The sequence below is a fragment of the Chiloscyllium punctatum genome, chromosome 15 (assembly GCF_047496795.1).
Source record: "Chiloscyllium punctatum isolate Juve2018m chromosome 15, sChiPun1.3, whole genome shotgun sequence".
Classification (NCBI taxonomy): domain Eukaryota; kingdom Metazoa; phylum Chordata; class Chondrichthyes; order Orectolobiformes; family Hemiscylliidae; genus Chiloscyllium; species Chiloscyllium punctatum.
Genome location: NC_092753.1, coordinates 51,093,694 through 51,117,144, shown reverse-complemented (window position 1 = coordinate 51,117,144; position 23,451 = coordinate 51,093,694). Strand labels below are relative to the sequence as shown.

The window sequence follows — 23,451 nt, the reverse complement described above, 5'->3', positions numbered from 1 at the left end:
AGAGTGTTGTCCTGAGCTGGGGTAGGGCTGACTGTAGGGAATGTAGGTAGCGACGCATGGCTGCAAGCGTGGAACGGAGGATCCGGAGGGAGGTCTGTCGCTGGAGGCTTTGGATTTGTTGTAGGTACTGGTTGTCCTGGTTGGGTCCAAATTTTGTTGGTCTGAACATAGTCTGGAGTCCGTGTGGAGTCAGTCGGTTCCGTAGACAGGTGCTGAGGAAAGAGATGTGGCTGTGGTAGCGAGTCTGTTTGAGGACGTGGCTGAAGAACTTCAGGGCAGATGAGATGACCTGGGGGTGTACAGTGAGAGAGGGACTCACTGAGATCCTTGTAGAGGGAGGAGGAGAGCTTCTTCAAGGAAGGCATCCTTGCAAGAGAATTCGCAATAGGTTAAAATCAACTAGGAGAAAGTGAGGACTGCAGATGCTGGGGATCAGAGCTGAAAATGTGTTGCTGGAAAAGCGCAGCAGGTCAGGCAGCATCAAAGGAGAAGGAGAATCGATGTTTCGGGCAGTCCTCACTTTCTCCTAGAAGTCCTGGGTTTAGCCAAGTGGCAAATAACAGATGCTTGCAATATTAAATATAAAATGTAAAAATTAGAAAATAACAGCAGGTAGATTCCTTAAAGGATTTCAGAAACTGACCTACCTCCTGAACATGTATTGATTTCTGCTACTCGTCCTGCCTCCAATAAAACAGAAGGTGGAACAACTTAACTAGATTTAGCATATTGTTTTTCTGATTTTTAACATTGTAAACTCTAACCTGAGCCAAATCCACCTGCTGTGGGATTTTTGAAAATACTCCCATGATTAACAGATCTAATCAGATTGTTAGAATTGAAACAAACATCAGATTGTTAGATTGCCTCAAAAATTCAATGCTTTTAAGAAGATAGAATTTTGATACTATGTAGGTTTGGTGATATTTCTGGGCCCAAAGTTGAATTATATCTAAATATTTGTCCTTTAGGTGGAAGAGAGAGTAATCATGATAGAAAAGGGTTAAGAACATGTGAAACATTTGAAAAATGTCCTATACTATCTTTAAATTTAGTATGCTGCCAGTTGGCCATACAAGCATTTCAGATTACATTGCAAATGGTTCCTGGTATTTCAATCCGAACAAACAAGAAGATAGAACTTATTTAATATGCAATAGTTCTTTGAATCTTTCAAAGATTTCCCAATGACCCAGGAAAGATTTTTCATCTAGAAGCTACATTTATTTTTCACATATTTTTCCAACTTTGATGCCAAAATTGATATTCATTTAGATTAATTTATATTTGCTGATTTTGGGGGCTTATTAATGGATTTTAATATGGAAGATGGAGCAGTTCTGACCAATTGATTTGAAGTGCCTCACACAGGGCACTCAAAAAAATCAATTAATGGTTGGCAGCTTTCAGGACCATTTAAACTATCCAAGAGAAATAGGAGGACATGGCGGTGGGCATTGGTGGGGAAGGTGGATGTTTAGCATGGAAACACTGCGTAGCATGAAAGATCCTCTCTCAACAGTGAGGGAGAGAGGTCAGAATTCAAAGGTAGGGGAGGTGAAAGGGCACAGGTCAAGGGCATGGCCATCTTGACTATGTTCCCTGGGAATGAGCCCATTGCTCCCTTCCTATGTTGAGGGGAGAAGGTTGAGAGAGGGGATATTTTCTAATCAACCTGTTTTCAGAGATGCTCTTTGTACACTCTGAGCAGGTGGGACCTGAACCTCACTCTCTTGACTCTAAGACGGGTTTTCATAGCACCAAAAGGGACCAAGATTATGAGAGAAACACACACTGGGGCTAGGAAGCAACTGACTCCCCCCTCCCATCCTTTGTTGAAAGGTCAATGAGTCCCTACCTCTGAGTAGGATTCAGGGTCCACCTGCTCCAAAGGAGTCTAATAACATCTCTGAACAAGTTGGTAAGATGTAACTGGACAAGGTTAAGAATAATCTTGCTGCTGCAAAAGAGATGCTAGGGAGAAAAGAAATATCCCAGATAAAATTGGTTGATTGCTTTACAGTTTGCTTTACAATAGATAGGTTCTTGAACAGTAGTGGAATCAAGGGTATCAGGAAAAGACAGGAAAATAGATGTGAGGAGTGCCAAATCTGTCATTATCCAATTAAATTGCAGAACAAACTCAATGGGCTACTTGAGTGAGCTACTTCGTTTCCTATTTTGAATAGACGTAAGTTACTTCCCAAAACTTGATGGTAAAACTTAAGTGCAAAAACAACTGTGAAAATCAAAAGCAAATTCACAGCTCAGAATGTCACCATTGAAAAGGATTATACCTTGGGTAAAAGTATTCTTCCCTTAGAATTGACCACTGTAACTGTAGCCCTAGGCCATATGCCAACACTCTCATCATTTTTATATATGGATTTCTGGATGAACCATCCAGGGTGTCTTGGATAGGTTCACTGCCACCATTCCTTCCTGTTTGTATCAGTCTAAGCTACAGAAACCATGTGAGGAAGGATTCTAAGCAAACTCTTCAGAAGAAGATAGGTTCAGTCTGGATGAAAAGCAAATAGGTTTATAACATATTACCTGGTAGCTAGTTACATTACAATTGAGATACATGCTTGCTTCTTGTGAGATTATCAGGCTCAATTTAAGATTATATACAGAGTGCTATTTTAGCTACAGGTGGCTAACTCTAAGAACAGTTACTGAATTACCAAACACCCTCTGGTAAATACACCAAATTTATTTAGCCCCTCACAGGAACAACTCTTTAAACAGCAAATCTTATCTTGTGGTGATAGTTAACCCCTTCAGGTACTAACTGTCCTACACAACATTTCTCCCTGGTTATTAAATTCTTTATGCAATTAGTTCAAATATATTAAACAGGCTGATCACTATCCCATTGCTTCCTAAATCTCTGACTTTATGAATGATTGATGACTTGGTTGAATTGAAAGATGTAACATTCAAATACAAGTTATCGTTACACCCAAATCTTTGTGGATCTTTGCTTTCTCAGATGCTCTTTACTGCGGACGTCACATTGATGTCACCGTTGAACACTTGTTTCACATGAAGGATTGCTAATTTCCTCAAATCATGTCAGAGAAGATAGTTGTGTTTCTGAAAGGAGTAATTTTCTTCTCTTGTTATTACAGTGAGTTAGATTCATATGTGAGAATTCAATCATAGGCAGTAAAGCTGACTGGGCTGTTTTGGTACTGCTTTAAGCAGTTTAATTAACTGTTGAAGAGTCTCGGTATAATTCCTAGTGGTTGTGATTTCAAAAGGATCAGATGATCAGATTTTGAAAATTCTACTGCAGCTGGAAGATAATTGAATAATTCTTTCAAACTTCTGATCTCTCTATGATGAACCATTGTCATATACCAAAATAATTCATGACAAACAGTATATTTGTTCCCTTAGTTTCTGTGAACAATTTACTGAGACACATGAAGTCCTCCTCTTCAGTAATGCTACATTGAACACTGGAACTTGGCTTCTGATCTGGTTGAGATTCTTCAACGTACTGTAGAAGTTAAAGAATGTTCCTGCTCAGAAATGAGAACGGTTAGTTCCTAATGAATGTACAGTCGGTTCTGATATAATGTCTCATGCGATCTTGTGTTGTAGAAAATCCCACAATAGCTGTGCCATTTAAATTAATGGAGCCAGAATCACATTATAAACAATACAGGTAAGGAAGGTTTACATTCTACAAATAATGGTCTAAATTCTCCAATCACATTAAAGCCAGTCCATCTTGAAGAAACATACATTATAGCAGAACCGACTCTACACTTTTTCCAAATAGTATTGGTTTCTATATTGTAAGAGCACTCTCAATATTCGTTTGACTTTGTTCTGTTTACTCCTTGCAACTGTCTATCAGTAGTCATAATCATAGAAACATAGAAAATAGGAGCAGTTGTAGGTCATATGGCTGATCATCCAACTCAGAATCCTGTTCACACTTTCTCCCTAGAATCTTCGATCCCTTTAGCCTTACGAATTAGAATTCCTTCTTGAAAGCATACAATGTTTGACATGAACATCTTTCTGCAGTCGAGAATTTTACAGGTTCACCAATCCCTAGGTGAAGAGATTTCTGCTCATCTAACCAACCTACCTTGTATGCTTAATCTGTGACCCCTCGTTCTGGACTCCCTCCTCATTTGGAACATCCTTCCTGTTTTTTCTTGTCTAGTCATGTTAAGGTTTTAGAGATCTTTATGAGATGTTCCCTCATTCTTCTAAACTCCAGTTAATATAGTTCTAGCTGATATAGTCTCTCTTCATACATCAATCCTGCTGTCTCAGGAATCAGTCTGGTAAACCTTTGTTGCATTCCCTCCATGGCCAGAACATACTTCCTTGGGTAAGGAAATCAAAACTGCACACAGTACCCCAAGTATCATCTCATCAAGACCCCATATAATTGCAGCAGTTCCTGTACTCAAATCCTCTCACTATGAAGGTCAACATGTCAGTAGCCTTCTTTACTGCCTGCTGCTCCTGCATGCTTAGATTCAGTGACTAATGTACAAGGTCACTTAGGTCTCATTGTACCTCCACTTTCCCAATCTATCACCATTCAGATAATGATCTGCTTTCCTGTTTTTGCTAACAAAGTGGATAAGTGGGTTGTAGTTTCCTTCTCCCCAGCTAAGGGACTTTTGCAGCTGATACACTAACATTCACCCTAGTCTCAAATTTGAAATTAATCAGATAGTTTGTTCAGGTAAGTCACCTATTACTCATAGGAAAGATTGGAAAATATGAATCAAAGGCATACTTTCATATGATGGGCATTCTAAGGAAGCTATGTCTTGGTATTTTATGTTTTCTTCCAAAGGTGTTTGTTTTAATGTGTTAACTTCATTATACACCTTAACATTCTTAATTCTGTGGTTCAACAGTTGTTTTTGACTCTTCCTTGTAAAATCTCTGCAGATGTCCCATTTTCTTCCTTACATCAGTGTAAGAAAGCTGAACACAATGAACGTTTGTGTTTTTTAAAAATTGTACCCCTGGCATAGCAACTTGTAGCATCAAAGGTTTTAAATACTTCTTTTTTGATCTACCATGTGATGTTCCAATGTTTCTATGCCTTTGAAAGTTGATAAAGTTTGATGAAATTCTTCAGCTAGGTTGCCTTTCTATTCCTAGGCAGATGCTGGAGATCAGAGTAATGCTTTTGGTGAAGGGCTTTTACCTGAAATGTCGATTTTCCTGCTCCTCAGATGCTGCCTGACCTGCTGTGCTTTTCCAGCACCAATCTAATCTTGACTCTGCCTTCCTTTTCCTGTCATTCTTTTGTGCTGCTTTTGGATTTCAGTTTTTAGTACCACCTGGACAACTCTTTTCAACAATGAGATCATCTTTTGCTCGTAATGTATTTGAAAGATAAATCCTTATCTTGGTTTAGTTTTTAGATTAGATTCCCTACAGCATGGAAACAGGCCCTTCGGCCCAATCAGTCCACCCCGACCCTCCGAACAGTAACCCACCAAGACCTATTTCCCTCTGACTAATGCACCTAGCACTATGGGCAAATTTACATGACCAATTCACCTGACCTGTACATCTTTGGACTGTGGGAGAATGTGCAAACTCTACACAGACAGTTGCCAGAGGCTGGAATCGAACTTGGGACCCTGGTGCTGTGAGGCAGCAGTGCTAACCACTGAGCCACCGTGGTACCCCAATTTGGTTGTAATTTACAATAGTCACAAAATTCTAACAATCTGTGAAGTTTGTTGATAAAGTTGTCAACACGTCGCTCTGGAAATTGTATCCTTTTAAAAAGTTTTGTTTATTTCATTATCCAATTGGCATTTAATATAAAGTAATTGTCAAATACTCTCACAATACTCTAACAAATTCTTCTCGAACATTCTGTCATTTCAATACTTGGCCTTCAATTGGAACTACAAAATAAAAAAAAGTTTACTTGTTTTTCATTGGATTTCTTAAGAAATTCTGTATCACATGGATTATCTCTTTGGAAATTAAATCTTTTTCTCCATTGTCATATTTAACTTGTTGTTTCGCCTATTTATTTACTTGCAAGCTGTTGAAGGACTTTAGCAACATCTACTTTTTTTCAGATGTAAATTCTTTTGTACAGTATTTGATTGTACAGTATAATCATTTCATATATATTAAGTATTTCCTTCAAGTTTTTAAAATGTTTTTTGAATATTACAATTATTTTTGATTGCTGTACCCTAAAGATGAATTGTAAACAAAGCTTTAAAACATAGAACAATACAGCGCAGAACAGGCCCTTCGGCCCTCGATGTTGTACCAACCTGTGAACTAATTTAAGCCCATAACCCTACACTATCCATCATCATCCATCTGCTTATCCAAGGATTGTTTAAATCTCGCTAATGTGACTGAGTTAACTACATTCAAAGTTTGTGAGAAGATTTGTAGCTCGGGTGCTCGTTGTTGTGGTTCTGTTTGCCGAGCTGGGACTTTGTGTTGCAGATGTTTCGTCTCCTGTCTACATTAGCAGGCAGGTCACTCCATGCCCTTACCACTCTCCTAGTAATAAGTTTGTTTTTTAATAAGGATATTAACTTCTATATTTTTATTTTCTTTTTCTAGTAATGTCTTTACATAAATTAAAGTTGAAAAGCTTCTAAGTATTTCAGGACTACCCTCCTATTTCTGTAGAAGAAAGACTATCTTCCGGCATTCTAAAAATTGCAGAAATGCTCTAAAATGAAGAAATGCTATACATTTTATTTTCTCCCAAGTTGAGGGAAAGACTTCTTGCCATTTTACATTGCGCTGTTCTTGTGTTTTGAAACAAGAATTTCAGTTGAATAACAAAAAATATTTATCCTTCACAACATATTTTCAGTAAATACTGCATTCAAGTCTTCACTACAATTTGTGGTTCATAGAGCTACAGAGTTATAGAGATGTTCAAAATGGAAACAGTCCCTTCGGTCCAACTGGTCCATGCCGACTAAGTAGCCTAAATTAATCTGGTCCCATTTGCCAGCAATTGGTCCATATCCCTCTAAACCTTTCGTACCCAGCCAGATGCCTTTTCAGTCTTTTAAATGAGGTTAGCACCGCTGCCTCACAGCACAAGGACCCGGGTTCAATTCCAGCTTCGGGTGACTGTCTATCTGGGGTTTGCACATTCTCCCTGTATCTGCATGGGTTTTTCCGGGTGCTCTGGTTTCCTCCCACAGTCCAAAGATGTGCAGGTTAGGTGGATTGGTCATGCTAAATTGCCCATTGTGTTCAGGGATGTGTAGGTTAGGTGGGTTAGCCATGAAAAATGCAAGGTTACAGGGATAGGTTAGGGGAGGTGAGTCTGGGTGAGATGCTCTTTACTGAGAGTCAAGTGTAGACTCGTTGGGCCAAATGGCTTATTTGCACCTGTAGGGGATTCTATGATGCCAGCCTCAACCACCTCCCCTGGCATTTCATCCGTACATGCACCACTCTCTGTGTGAAAAAGTTGCCCTTTAGGTCCCTTATAAATCTTTTTCTTCTCACCTTAAACCGATGCCCTCTAGTTTTGGATTCCGCTGCCTTGGGGAAAAGACCTTGGCTATTCACCCTATCAATGCCCCTGATGAGTTTATAAACTTCTATAAGGTCACCTCTCGGCCTCGCACGCACAGGAGGAACAGCCCTAGCCTATTCAGCTACTCCCAATAGCTTAAACTTTCCAATCCCGGCAACATCCTTGTAACTGTTTTCTGAATCCTTTCAAGTTTCATAACGTCTTTCCTGTCGGATGACCAGAATTGAATGCAGTATTCGAAAAGTGGCCTAACCAGCTGCAACAAGTCATCCAAATTCCTGACCAATAAAGCCAAGTGTACCAAATGCTGCCTTCATCACCCTCTGTACTTGTGACTCCACTTTCAAGGAGTTATCAACCTGCACCTCAAGGTCTCTTTGGTTGGCAACACTCCCCAGGACCTTACCATTGAGTTTATAAGTCTGCCTTAACTTTCCCTACCAAAATGCAGCATCTAACATTTCTCTCCATCTAGCTATACTGCTATTCGAATGAAATCGATAATTTTAAATGATCTTGATAACGCTCATTTGATTTAAATAATTATTTAAAAGCCTGCTGTCAGTTTCTCAGTTTAGAATTTTTAAAAATCTAAAAACACTCACCATTTCTCTTAGGAACTGAACTTACTTCAGGGGTTCAATATCTCCTACTGTACCCAGGATTTATGATTTGGATTATTCCCCTTGCAGTTTGGGTAAGACTCTTCATGGTGTCCACAAGCTTTTAAAGTATTTTTCACTATTTCTAGCGGTTTCAAACTTCAACGAACAAGCTGCATACATGCCTTCCTCTTCTACTCAGATGGTTGTGGCATTTGTAAAACTGAATATTTTTTCAGGTTAGCAGTGTCTGGCCAAAATCCTCATTGCTGTTCACCATATTGTAAAGCATGATTAAATGAAGTCTTCAGTTTCCACTACTGCCATATGGTACATTCATTGCCACCAATCCTTCTTGCTGGTATCAGTCTAAACTACTGATGCCAAATGAGTAGGATTCCAACATGAATTCTTCAGTAGAAACTGGTTTAAATCTCAATGAATTATAACTACATTTATTACATATTACTTAATAGCTAGAAATACTACAGCTGAGATACAAGACTGTCTTGTGAGACAATCAGGCTGAACTTAAAATCTAGTAAGGCCAAGTTGCCATAGTCCCAGAGGAGAGAGATGACTGATGGTGAGTCATCACCACTTGAGAAAGTGGGATCTTCACGGTGACCCCAGCTGGGATAGGAATTGAACCCATGCTGTTGGCATCACTCTGCATCACAAACTAGTATTCCAGCCAACTAATAGATCTAGTACATATTATTAATTTAACTCTGTGTTGGAAACACCAAGAATAAGCAATTAAGTGTAATATACTTAAGGTGAACACATACAGAACGTATCGGAGGCACACTGGCCTCTGGTTATCTCCTCCAAGGAAGAGCCCTTTATATCCTGATGGACAAAGTCTATCATGTGAAATCAATTAACCCCTTCAGATACCCAGGGAGAAGAAGTCATAGACATTGAATTTGATGGGTGTGAACTGTAGGTTGTCTGGAAGACAGAGATAGTGAGCAGATGAAGCAGGAAAAAAGGGATCCTCTATTGTAAAAAAAATTTAATGATCTTGTTTGCCTGGACTTAACCAGACATACATGGACCCTGAGGGAGCATGCTGGTACTAAACATGGGAGAAACATATGCCCAGGCCATTTACAGACACCCCAGTGAGGTTTAGTGTCAAGATGCTGTTAACAACCTGCCAATACTGATACATGAAGTTTCTTATATCAATGAGCATGTAACATTGGACAGAGACAAGCAATGCTTTAACTATTCTTATTCTATTCTTAGCTAGCCATGGTCATTTTATTCCCTTCCTTCTTCCTCATTACAATATATCATTACACTGAGTTATCACTTTTCTCAAACTTCTGCCATTGTTGCGTAACCATCCTTTCTGTTAAACTCTTTTCCCACTCCACTGCAGCTACCTCAACCATATATCAATGATGTCATCCATGCTGCCTCCTGCTGTCATCCACAATTGGAAAGATCAATCTTCACTCACCTTCACCTGGTCTATTTCTGTCTCTTTCTTTCCCTTCCTAAACTTCTCTGTTTCCATTTCTGGGGATAGTGATGTCCACCAATGTCCAAGTTACCTTGACTACACGGCCTCACACCCTACTTTCTGCAAGCACTCAATTTTTCCGGTTTTTCTCTTTCTGTCACATCTGTTCTGATGGTGGTATCCTCCACAGTACTGTCTTTGTCACAATCTCCTGTTTCTTCAATCGAGGAATATCCCCCAGAAGGCTCTTGGCCCTTCAACACCTAAGAATTAAAAGCATCGGGTTGCCCTTGCCTTAATTTTGCAAGCACCAGCCTCTGCATTCAAAGGATCATCTGGTCCCATTCTGCAACCTCAAGCAGGATGCTAAGGCCAGAGACATCTTCCCCTTTCCACCAACAGGTGGAATTCCACAGAGTCTGTACAATCTGTGACACCCTTTTCAACTTGTCTGTTACTTCTAACACCTCTTTAGACCCCTCATGTCACCTTCCCAAGCAGATGATGTAACACTTCTCCTTTTATCCTTTTGGTGGGCGGCACGGTGGCACAGTGGTTAGCACTGCTGCCTCACAGCGCCTGAGACCCGGGTTCAATTCCCGCCTCAGGCGACTGACTGTGTGGAGTTTGCACGTTCTCCCCGTGTCTGCGTGGGTTTCCTCCGGGTGCTCCGGTTTCCTCCCACAGTTCAAAGATGTGCAGGCCAGGTGAATTGGCCATGCTAAATTGCCCATAGTGTTAGGTAAGGGGTAAATGTAGATGTAGGGGTATGGGTGGGTTATGCTTCGGCGGGGCGGTGTGGACTTGTTGGGCCGAAGGGCCTGTTTCCACACTGTAAGTAATCTAATCTAATCTAATCTAATCCCTGCCCTCCTTAATGTCCAAGACCCCAAAGACCCCTTCCAGTTGAATTATTGGTTTACTTGCTTACTTTTTCAATTTAAACTGTTGTTTTCACTGCTACACTGTAGTCTCCTCTAGTGAGACCAAAAACAAACTAGGTGACCACTTTGCAGAACACCTCAGCTCCGTTCATAAGTATGACCCTGATGTTCAGTCACTTGCCAGTTCACTATACCATCTTGCTCTTTTGCTAACATTTCAATCTTAGGATTGTTACAGTGTTCCAGTGAAACCCAATATAATCTGGAGAAAAATCATCTCATGTGCATTTTACAGCCTTCATGACTCAATATTAATTTCAACAAATTCAGACCTTGAGCACTGTCCTCCAATTTTATCTTACACCTTCCCCCTTCAAAGTCTTGTGTGCATGGGTTTGCTCTCAGCAAATGGTAAAATCTACCATTAACGCCATTTCCACCACTTCTCTACAACCATTACCACTCCCTTTGTCTTTGCTCTGGGCACCCTGACCATTTCTTCCATATGTTCCTCCCCCATTTTGTATTACATAAAACCCACTTTGCCAGCCCTCTTCAGCTCCAAAGAAGAGTTATCTAGACTTGACATGTTACTTCTGTTTCTCTCTCCACAGATGCTGCCAGAACTACTGAGTTCCAATTGCGCAGTCAGAATTATTGGAAGTCTCTGACTCTAGCTTAGATTTTGGGACTTTTTTGAACAATTCCAAATCTTCCCAGGCTATTCCCAGGGAGTCAACTGTGTAAGGCCTTCCCCATGTCCCTGTCATGCAACTCCAGTGTACTTGGTTGCAAGACTTGGGCAATTATCCACACCGTTAGCAGTCCAGTTTTAAAAAGCAAAAGGCAGAGAAGGTCTTATTTATCCTATATCAAAAGTACTCACACTCTTTTGGGAAACATATTGGTTGATACAGATAAGAATTGGAAACACAAAATTCTGGGGTAAAATTTGGAAAAGCATGAAATAATTGGGGAGACAGTGACATTGTGCTAATGTGACTGGATTGATAACCCAGAGCCCCTGGATAATGTCTTGTGAACTTGCATTTGAATCCCACCGAGGCAGATGGTGAAATTGAAATTAAGACAAAAAGCTAGTCTGATGGTGATGAAATGTCAATTATCATTAAAATGTACTTGCTTCACTAATGTCCATTAGGGAGAAATCTGCCATCCTTACCTGGTCTGGACTGTATGTGACTTTAGATCTACAGTAATTTGGGTGACACGTAATTGCCCACTGAAAATGCCTAGCAAGTCTCTCAGTTCGAGAGCATTTAGGGATGGGCAATGAATGTTGGCCTTACCAGAATATGAGGTACAGAGTCATAACACTGATGGTTCTCATGCAGCTTTCAACTGAAGTAGCTTAATAACTTACCTGTTCAAGCAGACGAATTGAACCAATTGTCCTTCCTTCACTGAATTCATTCCAATTGGTAATTTCAGTGCTTTCCAAGAGAAACTGTCTTCCTCTGAAGTTGGCATGTTCATAGGCTATCCATCTGACAATAAACAGACAAAACGTTATGAGGAATTGTAAATTGAGAGCTGAATTATTCTTTTGCTTGATTATATTGAATTCATTGCATATTATGTGTTCGCTTGCATTAGTGCCAATTTGTCAATGTGAATTTATTTCTCAAGAAAGTTTGTCCGAAGGTGCACATTAGAAGCGTTTTAATTTGGCATTGATTTCAAATAAATATGCATTTAAAAGTTTATTCAGTTCACTTCCAGACTAAAGAGTGTTTTACTTACTATGCAATGGTTCAATTATTAGGTATTAGGAGTGAGGTTCATGTGGTTACGAAAATATTTCAGTTAGCTCATTTGTCCTAATGGCTGGTTTGTGATGAAGAGTGATGTCAATAGTGTGGGTTCAATTCCTGTCCCAGTGGAGGTTACCATGAAAGTTCCACCTTCTCAACCTTGCCCCTTGCCTGGGGTATGGTTATCCTCAGATTAAATTTACCCCAGCTGACTCATGCTAATGAGACAACAGGACCATGGTGATTTTATTACTCCTTTCATAACATATCTCCCAGTTCTAATTTTAAGTATACTACATGTATGAAACAATGTTGACTAAACAGATTTTTGTTAAATATTTTCTGTAATTTTCCAGCTTTTTTTTGTAAATTCACAAAGTTACATGCTAGTCACGTAAGAAGGCAAGGAATAAGGTGTGCCTTTCAGCTCTGATGAAGAATGATCTCGACTTGAAATGTTAGCTTGCTTTCTCTCTATGGATGCTGTCTAACCTGCTGTGATCTCCAGCATCTTTTGTTGTTTTACATGTACCTTATAATTTTTCATCTTTTCATTGCCTTTTTTATGTTTCTGTTGTCGATTCTGAACAGTAAAGCAATCAGCTTTTGATACAGAGGCTACTTGTAAAGTAAGATTATAAATGGATACAGCAGAAAAGCAGAGAATGGGATTAACATAAGCAGACTGACGTAAAAGAACTATTACCATAATGAATAATGTTGAACAAAGACACATTTTCTTGAAGCTTTTTGGCTTTCACTCATCAGGACAATTCACACAAATGTCAATGTAAAGGGGAACAAACAGTATGAGAGGTGAGTGCTGATTGGTTGGCAAGTGGATTCTGATTGGTAGATCTGTTGCTACAGGGAACAAACTAGTTAATAATGACATATTTAACTGACAAGCCTTGATTAAATTTTGAATCAGAAAGGTTGACTAATTGATTGAGGTATTCTCTAAGAAATGAACCAGAAAATGGTGTTACCTAGAAGGAGGCGAATGTTGTTCCTCTTTTCAAGAAGGGTAATAGGGAAATCCCTGGCAATTACAGACCAGTCAGTTTGACGTCTGTAGTCAGCAAGGTTTTGGAAAGAATTCTAAGGGATAGGATTTATGACTATTTGGCAAAGCATAGTGTGATTAAAGGCAGTCAGCATGGCTATGTGAGGGGCAGGTCATGCCTCACAAATCTTATTGAGTTCTTTGAGGAGGTGTCAAGACAGGTCGATGATGGTCGAGCAGTGGATGTGGTGTATATGGACTTCAGCAAGGCATTTGATCGGGTTCCCCATGGTAGGCTCATTCATAAAGTCAGGAAGTATGGGATACAGGGAGATTTGGCTATCTGGATTCAGAATTGGCTGGCTGACAGAAGGCAGAGAGTGGTTGTAGATGGAAAGTATTCTTTCCTCCATCTATGAAGGTCAGTGTTGAGTGGGGTCCCACAGGGCTCTGTTCTTGGGCCTCTGCTCTTTGTAGTTTTTATAAATGACTTTGATGAGGAGGTTGAGGGGTGGGTTAGTAAATTTGCAGATGACACAAAGCTTGGAGGTGTCATTGATAGTATAGAGGGTTACTGCAGGCTGCAGCACGACATAGACAGGATGCAGAGCTGGGCTGAGAAATGGCAGATGGAGTTCAACCTGGATAAATGCGAAGTGATACATTTTGGAAGGTCGAACTCGAATACTGAATGTGGATTAAAGACAGGATTCTCGGCAGTGTGGAGGAACAGGGGGATCTGGGTGTGCAAGTACATAGATCCCTCAAAGTTGCCACCCAAATGGATGGGGTTGTTTAGAAAGCATATGGTGTTTTGGCTTTCATTAACAGGGGGATCGAGTTTAAGAGCCGTGGGGTTTTGCTGCAGCTCTACAAGTCCCTGGTGAGATCACCCTTGGAATATTGTGTCCAGTTCCGGTCGCCCTACTATAGGAAAGATACAGAGGCTTTGGAGAGGGTGCAAAGAAGGTTTACCAGGATGCTGCTTGGACTGGAGGATTTGCCTTAAGAAGAAAGGTTGAATAAGCTCGGACTTTTCTCTCTGGAGAGAAGGAGGAAGAGAGGAGACCTGATCGAGGTGTACAAAATAATGAGAGGAATAGATAGAGTCAATAACCAGAGACTTTTCCCGAGGGCAGGATTGACTGGTACAAGGAGTCATAGTTTGAAAATATTAGGAGGAAGGTATAAAGGAGACCTCAGAGGTAGGTTCTTTATGCAGAGACTTGTGAATGCATGGAATGCGTTGCCAGCTGTGGTGGTGGAAGCAGAGTCATTTAAGTGACTGCTAGACAGGCACATGGATAGCAGTGAGTTGAGGGGTGCGTAGGTTAAGTTACTATATTTTATATTAGGATTAAACCTCAGCACAACATCGTGGGCCAAAGGGCCTGTTCTGTGCGGTACTTTTCTATGTTCTATTTTGTTGAGTTGAAACAGGCACAGTGTGTGTGCATAAAGAATATGACTTTTTGTGTTGCTTCCTATACATGCCAAATGTACTAAACCATCAGCCTGACTGACAATCCTTAATTGGCAATTAGTGAAATTCTTCTCACTTAAGATGAGAGTGACTCCAATCATTGTTGTGTTTTCCCCCCATTCCAATTGACTCCATGTTTGCCAGCGTTCATTGATACCACACTCAGTAAAATGCTACCTTGATGTTCAGAAAATGACTCTTGCCCCACTTCTTGACTTGAACTCTTTTGTCTATCTTTGATCTCTGACTTACCATTGTCTCTTTGAAAATTGAACACAAATTTCCCAAGTTTTTCCTGAAATGATGCAAGATTCTTTCACCCTTCCAAGAGAATGCATAGCTGCAGAATGGGGGGGGGGGGGGGCATCTGTGGATCGTGGTGTAGCATCGTAACATCACCACAGCATAGGACAGTGTCAACAGACTAACTAGTCTTTTCTTAGCTATCATTACCACGTGTAATTCAAATAGTGCCCTGAGATCGTTCAACTTCTGTTGAGGAAGCAGGTTAGAATCTCATTATAATGTCTCATCTATTGCCTCCAAAAGTGCAATACCCCCCAGTATCTGACTTTCAGTTCAAATGAAATTCCAGTTTACATTATGTGCTCAATTCTCTAGAAAATGACTTAAACTGCGAACCATAAGACTCCCAGGAGCTGAGCTACCTCTGAAGTAAGGCTGACACAACTATCTAATTTCATATTTTCTGCGGTGATATTTATCACTTCATTGACTGTTCTTTTGCTTCACTTTCTTCCTTCTTTCATTTTCATCATTTCATTTTACCTCTACAAAATTTGTTGTTTTTTTCCTCTTTTAAAGGTTGCTATTGATTAATTTCAGGTCCATTTCTATCTACCATAATTGATCTTCATCAAGGATAACACTTCAACAATTCAACCCCCTCAATATGGTATTAAAATTTTCTATTTGGCTGTCAGATCAGATAAGAGTGCTCAATTAAATGAATTATTCATTTTATTAACAGCTTTGAGGTTATCCAACTGTACATGGCTGAAACAACAATAATAATGCTAGAGATTAGTTTACACAGAAAAATGATTATGAGAATGGCAGTTTGCAATTTTGATATATAATTATAGGCAAAAAGGAAAATGTTTCCTTCGTTGTACCATTTTATCTGTATGTTATTTATGGTCTGTGTTCAAGAGGAAGATATGTCTAAAGGGAAAGCAGGATTCAGAATTTGCTCTATATAGTGTTGTCCTAATTCCAATTTGTATCCAAGCCTATTTTATATCAGCCTGGTTTTGTATAGTTCAAGGTTGCATACGAAAGTTGAAATTACAGGAGCAAGAAATGGTATTTGGCTGTGAAGCCAACTTCACCCAGAGACTGTAGCAAATTATTTTGTACCAACTACTGGTACCACTTCCCCCCCCGCCCCACACACACAGACCCACACACACACACACACATACGCATTTTAAGAATCCCTTCTTTATTTCCCAAGATATTAAAAAAATAAGTAATGCAAGTAACATGTTAGGGGCAGGAAAGCTGCATTAATGGTACAGAGCTTCACTTGAGTTGAATGCTGCTTAAAAGATATTGTGTACCTAGTAAGCCAGTCTGTTTTGGGGATATGATTTTAATTAAATTATCCTCGTAGCTTGGAAACCTTCAAATCCTTCCACTTCACAGACATCATGGCAGCTTCTTTTAACAGTGTCAACTAACCCAGAATCAATTACATTCTCTGGGCTTCTTCAAGCTAGTATATCTTCTAAACAACAGAATATTTGAAATTGAGTGATTTGTGCCTACTTACATTCCACTGTTCACTTTGACTGATTTTGGCATTTGGTAGTAACCTTTGTCCTTCCAACAATTAATGCCTTCTGTAAGAATCAGCTCTTGACCTTCAAATGAACAAACGCTAAATAAGCTGATAGAAGGCATGGAAAAATCCTGAAACAAGAAATAACAACAGGATCACACTACACATTTTTAACTTAATCATATTTGATATCATTAAACATTTATACAATTTCTCACAAAGGCCGATGTAGAGACCCAGTATTGAGAAAGGTGAGATGGTGGAAGCCACAACCTGCCTTTGCTTCCCCCACCCTCTCTCTCCTTCAAACCTCTCTCCATGTTTCCCCTCACTCTTTACTTACCCATAGACCTGTGGTCCCTTGTTGCTTGTAGGCCTCTGGTGTGTCTATAGCCAGGAGATGTCGCTGCTCCTAGAGGCACTTATGGCAAAGGAGACTTCTGTCTCTGATAGGGAGGTAACATTCTGAAGATGGTATTCCCATCCCTGGAATCTTACAAGGGAATAGCCTTCAGTTCAAGGCTAATTAGGAATGGGCAACATATGCTAGACTTGCCAATGATGCACACATCCCATCAAAGAATAAATTTAAAGTGCCATATAAATATAAGTTGTTGACGTGCTGCTGCTTTCCTGCCAGAGTTGCAGTTGAAGATTGGTGAAGTCTTTAAGGAGTTTCATAGCCACAAGGATGGTGCCTGTGCATCCACTGTGCTGTCTGGTCATCTTATCCCATCCCACTGGTTTCACTTTCCACAGAACAAAAATGCATGGTATTCTCAATGGAATACCCAGCTGACTGAATGAATGTTTCCAAAGGAATTGATGGACACATCAGATCAAACCCCATACATTCTTTAGTCCCTGGAACTGCTAGAAGCTCACATTTTATGTCTGATCACAGTTGTTGCCTAGTGTAAGAATGGCGATATTCATGGGAAAAGGGATTTGGTTATTTGCTCATGGGATGTAGGTGTCATTGGTAAGGCCAGTATTTATTGCACATCCCTGATTGCCCTTGTAAAAACCGAAAGCACTATAGATGCTGTAAATCTGAAACAAAACCAGAAGTTGCTGGAAAAGTTCAGCAGGTCTGGTAACATCTATGAACAGAAATCAGAATTGATTGCCCCTGAACTGAGTGGCTTTTGGGCGTTGAGAGTTAATCACATTACTGTGGATCTGGAGTCACATGACCAGGTAAGGATTGCAGAGTTTCTTCTCTAAACGAGATTTATCTTTACAACAGCTAGCACTGACTACATGGTCTCAACTGGCCAACGTTTAGTTAAAATCCAATTTCACCACCTACCATATTGGGATTTGAACTTGTATCTGTAGCGCATTAGTCTGGGATTCTTAACTTACTAGTCCAGTGACACTATCTCACTGTCAATATATCGTCATCATAATGCTAAATGGGAAATTCAGGCAACTTACTATACTGGTCATAGCAGAATTCCCAATAATTTGGAAGTACTGAATTAAGTACAAACATCATGTTGCCATAGTTAATATACTATTTAACAATCCATTAACACACTATCAGTTTGGCCAGAGGATCGGTATTAGATAGGTTTTATTTCTGTTCCATTTGTTCTTGACAGAGTTATTGAATGTATGTTGTTGCTTACTTTTCCTCTTTTTCATTGTTACTTTACAGCTAATATTAACTAATTCAGTGGCATTTGTACAAAATGTTAATAGAATTTGTGAGACGTGCAATATTCTACTCAGTTATGACCACTAAATGGAACATTACACTTGCGACACCTCCATTCATCCCAGTCAATGCTGTTGCTGCTGCTCTCACCGGTTCTTTAAGACTCAGATACCAGTCCAACTGTCCACAGCACACTGATAAATATCTCACATATTGACTAATCAAAAAAAAAACTTTCAGAATGGGTAAATTACATGGACTTTCAGAAGTGGCCAAAGACAATGTGGGGCAATTTAGGTGTCATTTTTTCACTTCCTACTGCAGAGGCTTGTAGAAGCGATGTCGAGGGATAGTATGATAGGCAAAATAATCTCTGATTCATGTCACAAATCTATAGCCCAAATTTGTGATTCTTTGTATGCCACAAATTGATAATGCGTACATGTCAGCTTTGTCACATTCTGGAACCCTGGAGACATGTGTAGAAAAACAAGCACATAGGTTTTACATTAAAAGCTTAGCAGAACGAGAAACCTAATGTCTTGCAATATCTCTAAATTCATTTCTGCGAGTAAAATTGCGAGCAATTAATATTCTGAGAATCTGAAAAGCTAGAAGTACAGTGCATTTAATGGGAAAGTTTCTGTAGAGAAAGTCAGGTGCACTTGATGCTTAACTATAATGGTTAACCTTGAATAGCAAAAAAAAGGACAAATTACACTAAAAGGGAGAATAATTGGCTAACCTCATGACACCAATTTGCAAACACTAATCACCTGGAAGAGGAACTGTCGGCAACAGACAGAAAATAGCCCCAAGGAGGAAATGTCCTGTGCAATATGCCTAAGCAGTTTGATGGAATGGAACCAAGGGAATGGTGCAGTGTGACACAATAGTCTGATGAGTTCACTGAACACGAAATAAGAGAGAAACTATAGAACGTTGCAGATTAGGAAAATTGGACATGGGAGAGGGTGAGTGTGAGAGTCATGCCTTAAGCAAGCAGAAGCAGTTTAGTAGAAGGTACCCATCTTGGATAGAAAAATCTGTGAGCCCTTTCAATGGTTTCAAAGCTAATGATAGAAGAGAAATGGAAGTTGAAAGAAAGACTTTATGGTGCTGAGAAGGAGCTTGAATTGCTTCCTAGAATGATTCAGAAGCAGTGGTTGTTTTGGCTAGTCAGAAAGAGAAGTGATATAATTTGAGTGATCCATGGCAGAATGATCAGTGGACAGTTAGGTTGATTTGCAGTGATGCAAATGTTGATTTGTACTCTAGAGATACCAAAAACGTACATATCTGATGGGCTTCAGAGATTGAATTGGTTTTGTTGACAGACATCCCAAAGAATCAAGGTCTGGGTAGTGTCCTTCCTCCAACACATACTGGTGGCCACTGTAGTCTTTTCCATCATACAAGACCCAGCTAGAAAGGTGAAAAATAAAAGAAAAGACATAAAAGTATCAAAAGATGCTTTCAGTTTTCCGTGTTTTATATTGCAAAACTAATAACAGTTTTGAAGATGTTGTTAATACTACAAATTTATGGAAAAAAAATCTCTGGAAAAAATCTGTTCTGTTATATATGGAACACCACCATAAACCTTTATAAACAAGATGTCCCCTTCATTCTCCATAAATAGGGCCTGAGAAAGCACTTTCACAGAACATATATTAAGCATAAATTTTACCACCAAGTGAAAAATTACTTTATTTTAGAAAGGTAAGGTCAAAAATGATTCATGCAGATTCCAACATTTACGCATTTGTATCGACAGGTAATACAGAAGAAAATATTTTTGTATTTACCATCCTCGAAGAACTTTAAATGAATTTAGTTGTGAACTTGGTAAACTGGGTATTTCTGTTACAAATTCAACACTTTCTCCCTGAAAGTCAACTCTGTTGAATGCTTGGAGCTGTAAAACAAATGAATAAGAGTAGTTTGTAACATTCTAAAATCCTTCTGTAACAGACAAATGCTTAGTCATACATGCTATCACTTCTGTCAATCATCTCACACATTGATACATGAGGATATCAGTCTGTGATACCAAAACAACTAAAGCAGAAACAGAAGCATGAGTACAATTGTTGCTCAGAGAATTTTTGTTCAGAGTCACATCAGGCATTTCCACTAATTGGGTGTCAGACCAATTATATTCTGTCGAGAGGATATCAAGGAGATCTGTGAATAGGATACGCAACAGTGAGGCTCTTCAAGCTAACTCACTAATCCACACAGATTGCAAACCAGGAAGAATAGGAAACATATATTTCAATGAAGTGAAAATAAGATTAAGACAGATGGATAAGTTGCTAAGCCAAACACGCAAACCTGTATATATAAATATATTTCTAAAAGTATGCAGCATTTATTTTATTGTTGAGGAATAAGCACTCTAAGCTTGTAAAATTTTCAGGCTTGGAGAGATTTTTCAATAGTAATTAGAATGTATTGTCAGGAAGATTGTAGTTTAGTGGCAATGTCATTGGACGAGTAATCCAGAAGCCCAGGTGAATGCACAGGGACATGGATCGATAGCCTTTCATGGCATCTGGTGCATTTCAATTCAGTAAATATGTTCTGAAATACAAATCTTGGAATGTAGCCTAGTTATGATGACAATCATGATATGGAGGTGCCTGTGTGGGACGGGGGTGGACAAAGTTAAAAATCACACAACACCAGATTATAGTTCATCAGGTTTATTTGGAAGCACTAGCTTTCAGAGTGCCGCTCCTTCATCAGGTGGTTAGGAGCAGCAGTCCAAAAGCAAGTGTTTCCAAATAAACCTGTTGGACTATAACCTGGTGTTGTATGATTTTTAACTATGATGACAATGAATCTTTCACTGATTATTGTAAAACCATTTGACTGACGTATTTAGGGAAGGAATTGTGCTCTCCTTTCTTGGTCAGGTCTCAGGTCTCCATGTGACCCTAGGCTCATGATTGACTCTGAAATATCACTTAGTTCAAGGACAATTAGGGATAGGCAGCAAATGCTGCTCTTGCTACCAAAACCCATTTACTGATATGGATTGAGACTTTATTACTCAATAAACAATAAACTTACTCTTAAATGCAGTAGCCCCAACTTGTTCACTTGGTAAATATATTCATACTATTTCAGTTACTTCAATTCTGAGTATTGAAGATTGTAACAGCGTACAGAGGACACCAATGTTTGGATTTCTTTGTTTACCTGTGCATGTACAGATTCCAAGTGTTACCATCAGATTTGCCGTGTACTAATGGTAAGCGCTGATGTGAGGATAGTAGGTGCCTGGAATGCACTGGCAGGGAGGTAGTAGAAGCAGGTACGATAGCAAAGTTTAAGAGGCATTTAGACAGATACATGAACAGGCAGGGAATAAAGAAATACAGACCATGTCTTGGCAGATGGGATTAATTTAGAATAGCATCATGGTTGGCACAGACATGGTTGGCCGAGGAACCTTTCCTATTGCTGTACTAAACGATGCTCTGTGTTCCAACTAAAGTCTGACAAATATACAAGTTCAAAATCACCTGCTTGCTCTTTTATTCTATACCCTATGAATTAAGTTGAACATACTGTTTGCTTTACTTATTGTTGTCTCTATTTGTTCTGCCATTTTCAATGATCTGTGCACACATATGTCTGTGGCCCTCTAATCCTGCAGCCCTCTATTTTATACTGTCTGTCAAAGTTCTTCCCACTAAATTGCACCACCTCACACTTCTCTGCATTGAAACTTGCCTGCCATCTATCTGCCCACTTCACCAACTTGTCAATATTCTTATGGAGTTCCACCCTGTCCTTCTCACAGTTTATAATTCTTCCAAGTTTGGTATTATCTGCAAATGTTGAAATTGCCCCCTACACGTCAAGGTCTAGTTCATTAATATACTTCAGAGAAAGCAGGAGTCCTAATGCTGACCATTGGGGGATCTCCACTACAAACCTTCTCCCAGCCTGAAAGTAATAATTGACTATTATTCTCTCACTCATTATTTTGTGTTCATGTTGGTCCCAACCCTTTTATTCCATGGCTTGTAACTTTCCTCACAAATTTATTGCATGGCACAGTATCAAATGTCTTCTGAAGGTCCATATTCACCACATCAACTGCATTACCTTCTTTGAGCCTCAGTGGGAAACAGAGGAGAACATCTCAGGAAGAGAAGATAGGAGAACCTCCTTATCACAGTTAACCTTTTCACAGTCTTAATATAATAATATCCATTTTAATGTAGTTTTTTATCCCCTACATATTTCCCTTGAAAAATAATTTTTGGAGCTCAGACATGGAAGTGTCATCTTCTACCATTTGGTAACTTGGAATACTGACAAGTTGTGCCAATGCATCACCTGCTTTCATAACCACAATTCATCAAAAGGATTCCTTAAACTAATTTGTGTTGACTTTTGATTTCTTACTTTTCTGGTGCTGGCCTTCAGTGGCCACAATTACACCAATGTGAATTGTTGGGTTTTAATGTGAAACCATGCTGCAAAGGACATTTATTTCTGTATTGAGTCATTTTGGATTATTACCATTTAGCATTGGGTAATGACATGAAGAATAGTTTTTGCTTGTGATGTTGATCAGATGGGCAAGGAGGGACATTCCTTCTGTCAGCTTCATGATGTTGGTGAGATGACTTTTCATGATTGGCTAAGAGGAGATTTGATAGAGCTTTTCAAAATTATGAGTGACTGGACAGAATAGAGAGGGAGAAATAGTTCTTGATCATAAAGGGAGGAAAAGAATGAGAGGCATAGATTTAATGTGAAGTGTAAACATTTTCAGACTAAGAGTAGTCAGGGTATGGAATGTACTGCGTGAAAATATAGTAGAGATAGGTTAAATTGAGACTTTTAAGAGGGCATTGGATGATTCCCACTGAAAAAAAGGATTATTAGCCACCATGTCTGCTATCTCCAGTGGGATGCTACCACCCCTCTCCATTCCCTCTGGGGCATCCTGGTCCATTCCTCCTCCACTCCCAAACATCCCCATGACACCTTCCCATTCAATCACAGAAGGTATAGCACCTTCCTGTTTACTATCCTGTTCCCTCCTCACTATCCAAGGCTTCAGACACACCATCCAGGTGAAGCAACGATTTATCTGCACTTCACTCAATCTAATCTACTGTGTTCTACTGTACTGCTCACAATGTGTTCTCCTCTATATTGTGGAGACAAAATGCAGACTGGGTTTGCAGCTTTGCGGAA

The 23,451-nt window shown here is 39.5% G+C and overlaps 1 protein-coding gene across 1 annotated transcript in view; it reads right to left on the bottom strand.

The window, feature by feature from the left end:
* Positions 1-23,451, bottom strand: part of LOC140486230 (uncharacterized) — a 97,828-nt gene that overhangs the window by 8,717 nt on the left and 65,660 nt on the right. Inside the window, exons 16-19 of the mRNA XM_072585087.1 lie at positions 20,034-20,143; positions 19,521-19,650; positions 16,554-16,693; positions 11,879-12,002 (exon numbers count right to left, since the gene is read on the bottom strand). Coding sequence (XP_072441188.1) covers positions 11,879-12,002; positions 16,554-16,693; positions 19,521-19,650; positions 20,034-20,143 — 504 coding nt within the window. The remainder of the gene's footprint in view (positions 1-11,878; positions 12,003-16,553; positions 16,694-19,520; positions 19,651-20,033; positions 20,144-23,451) is intronic.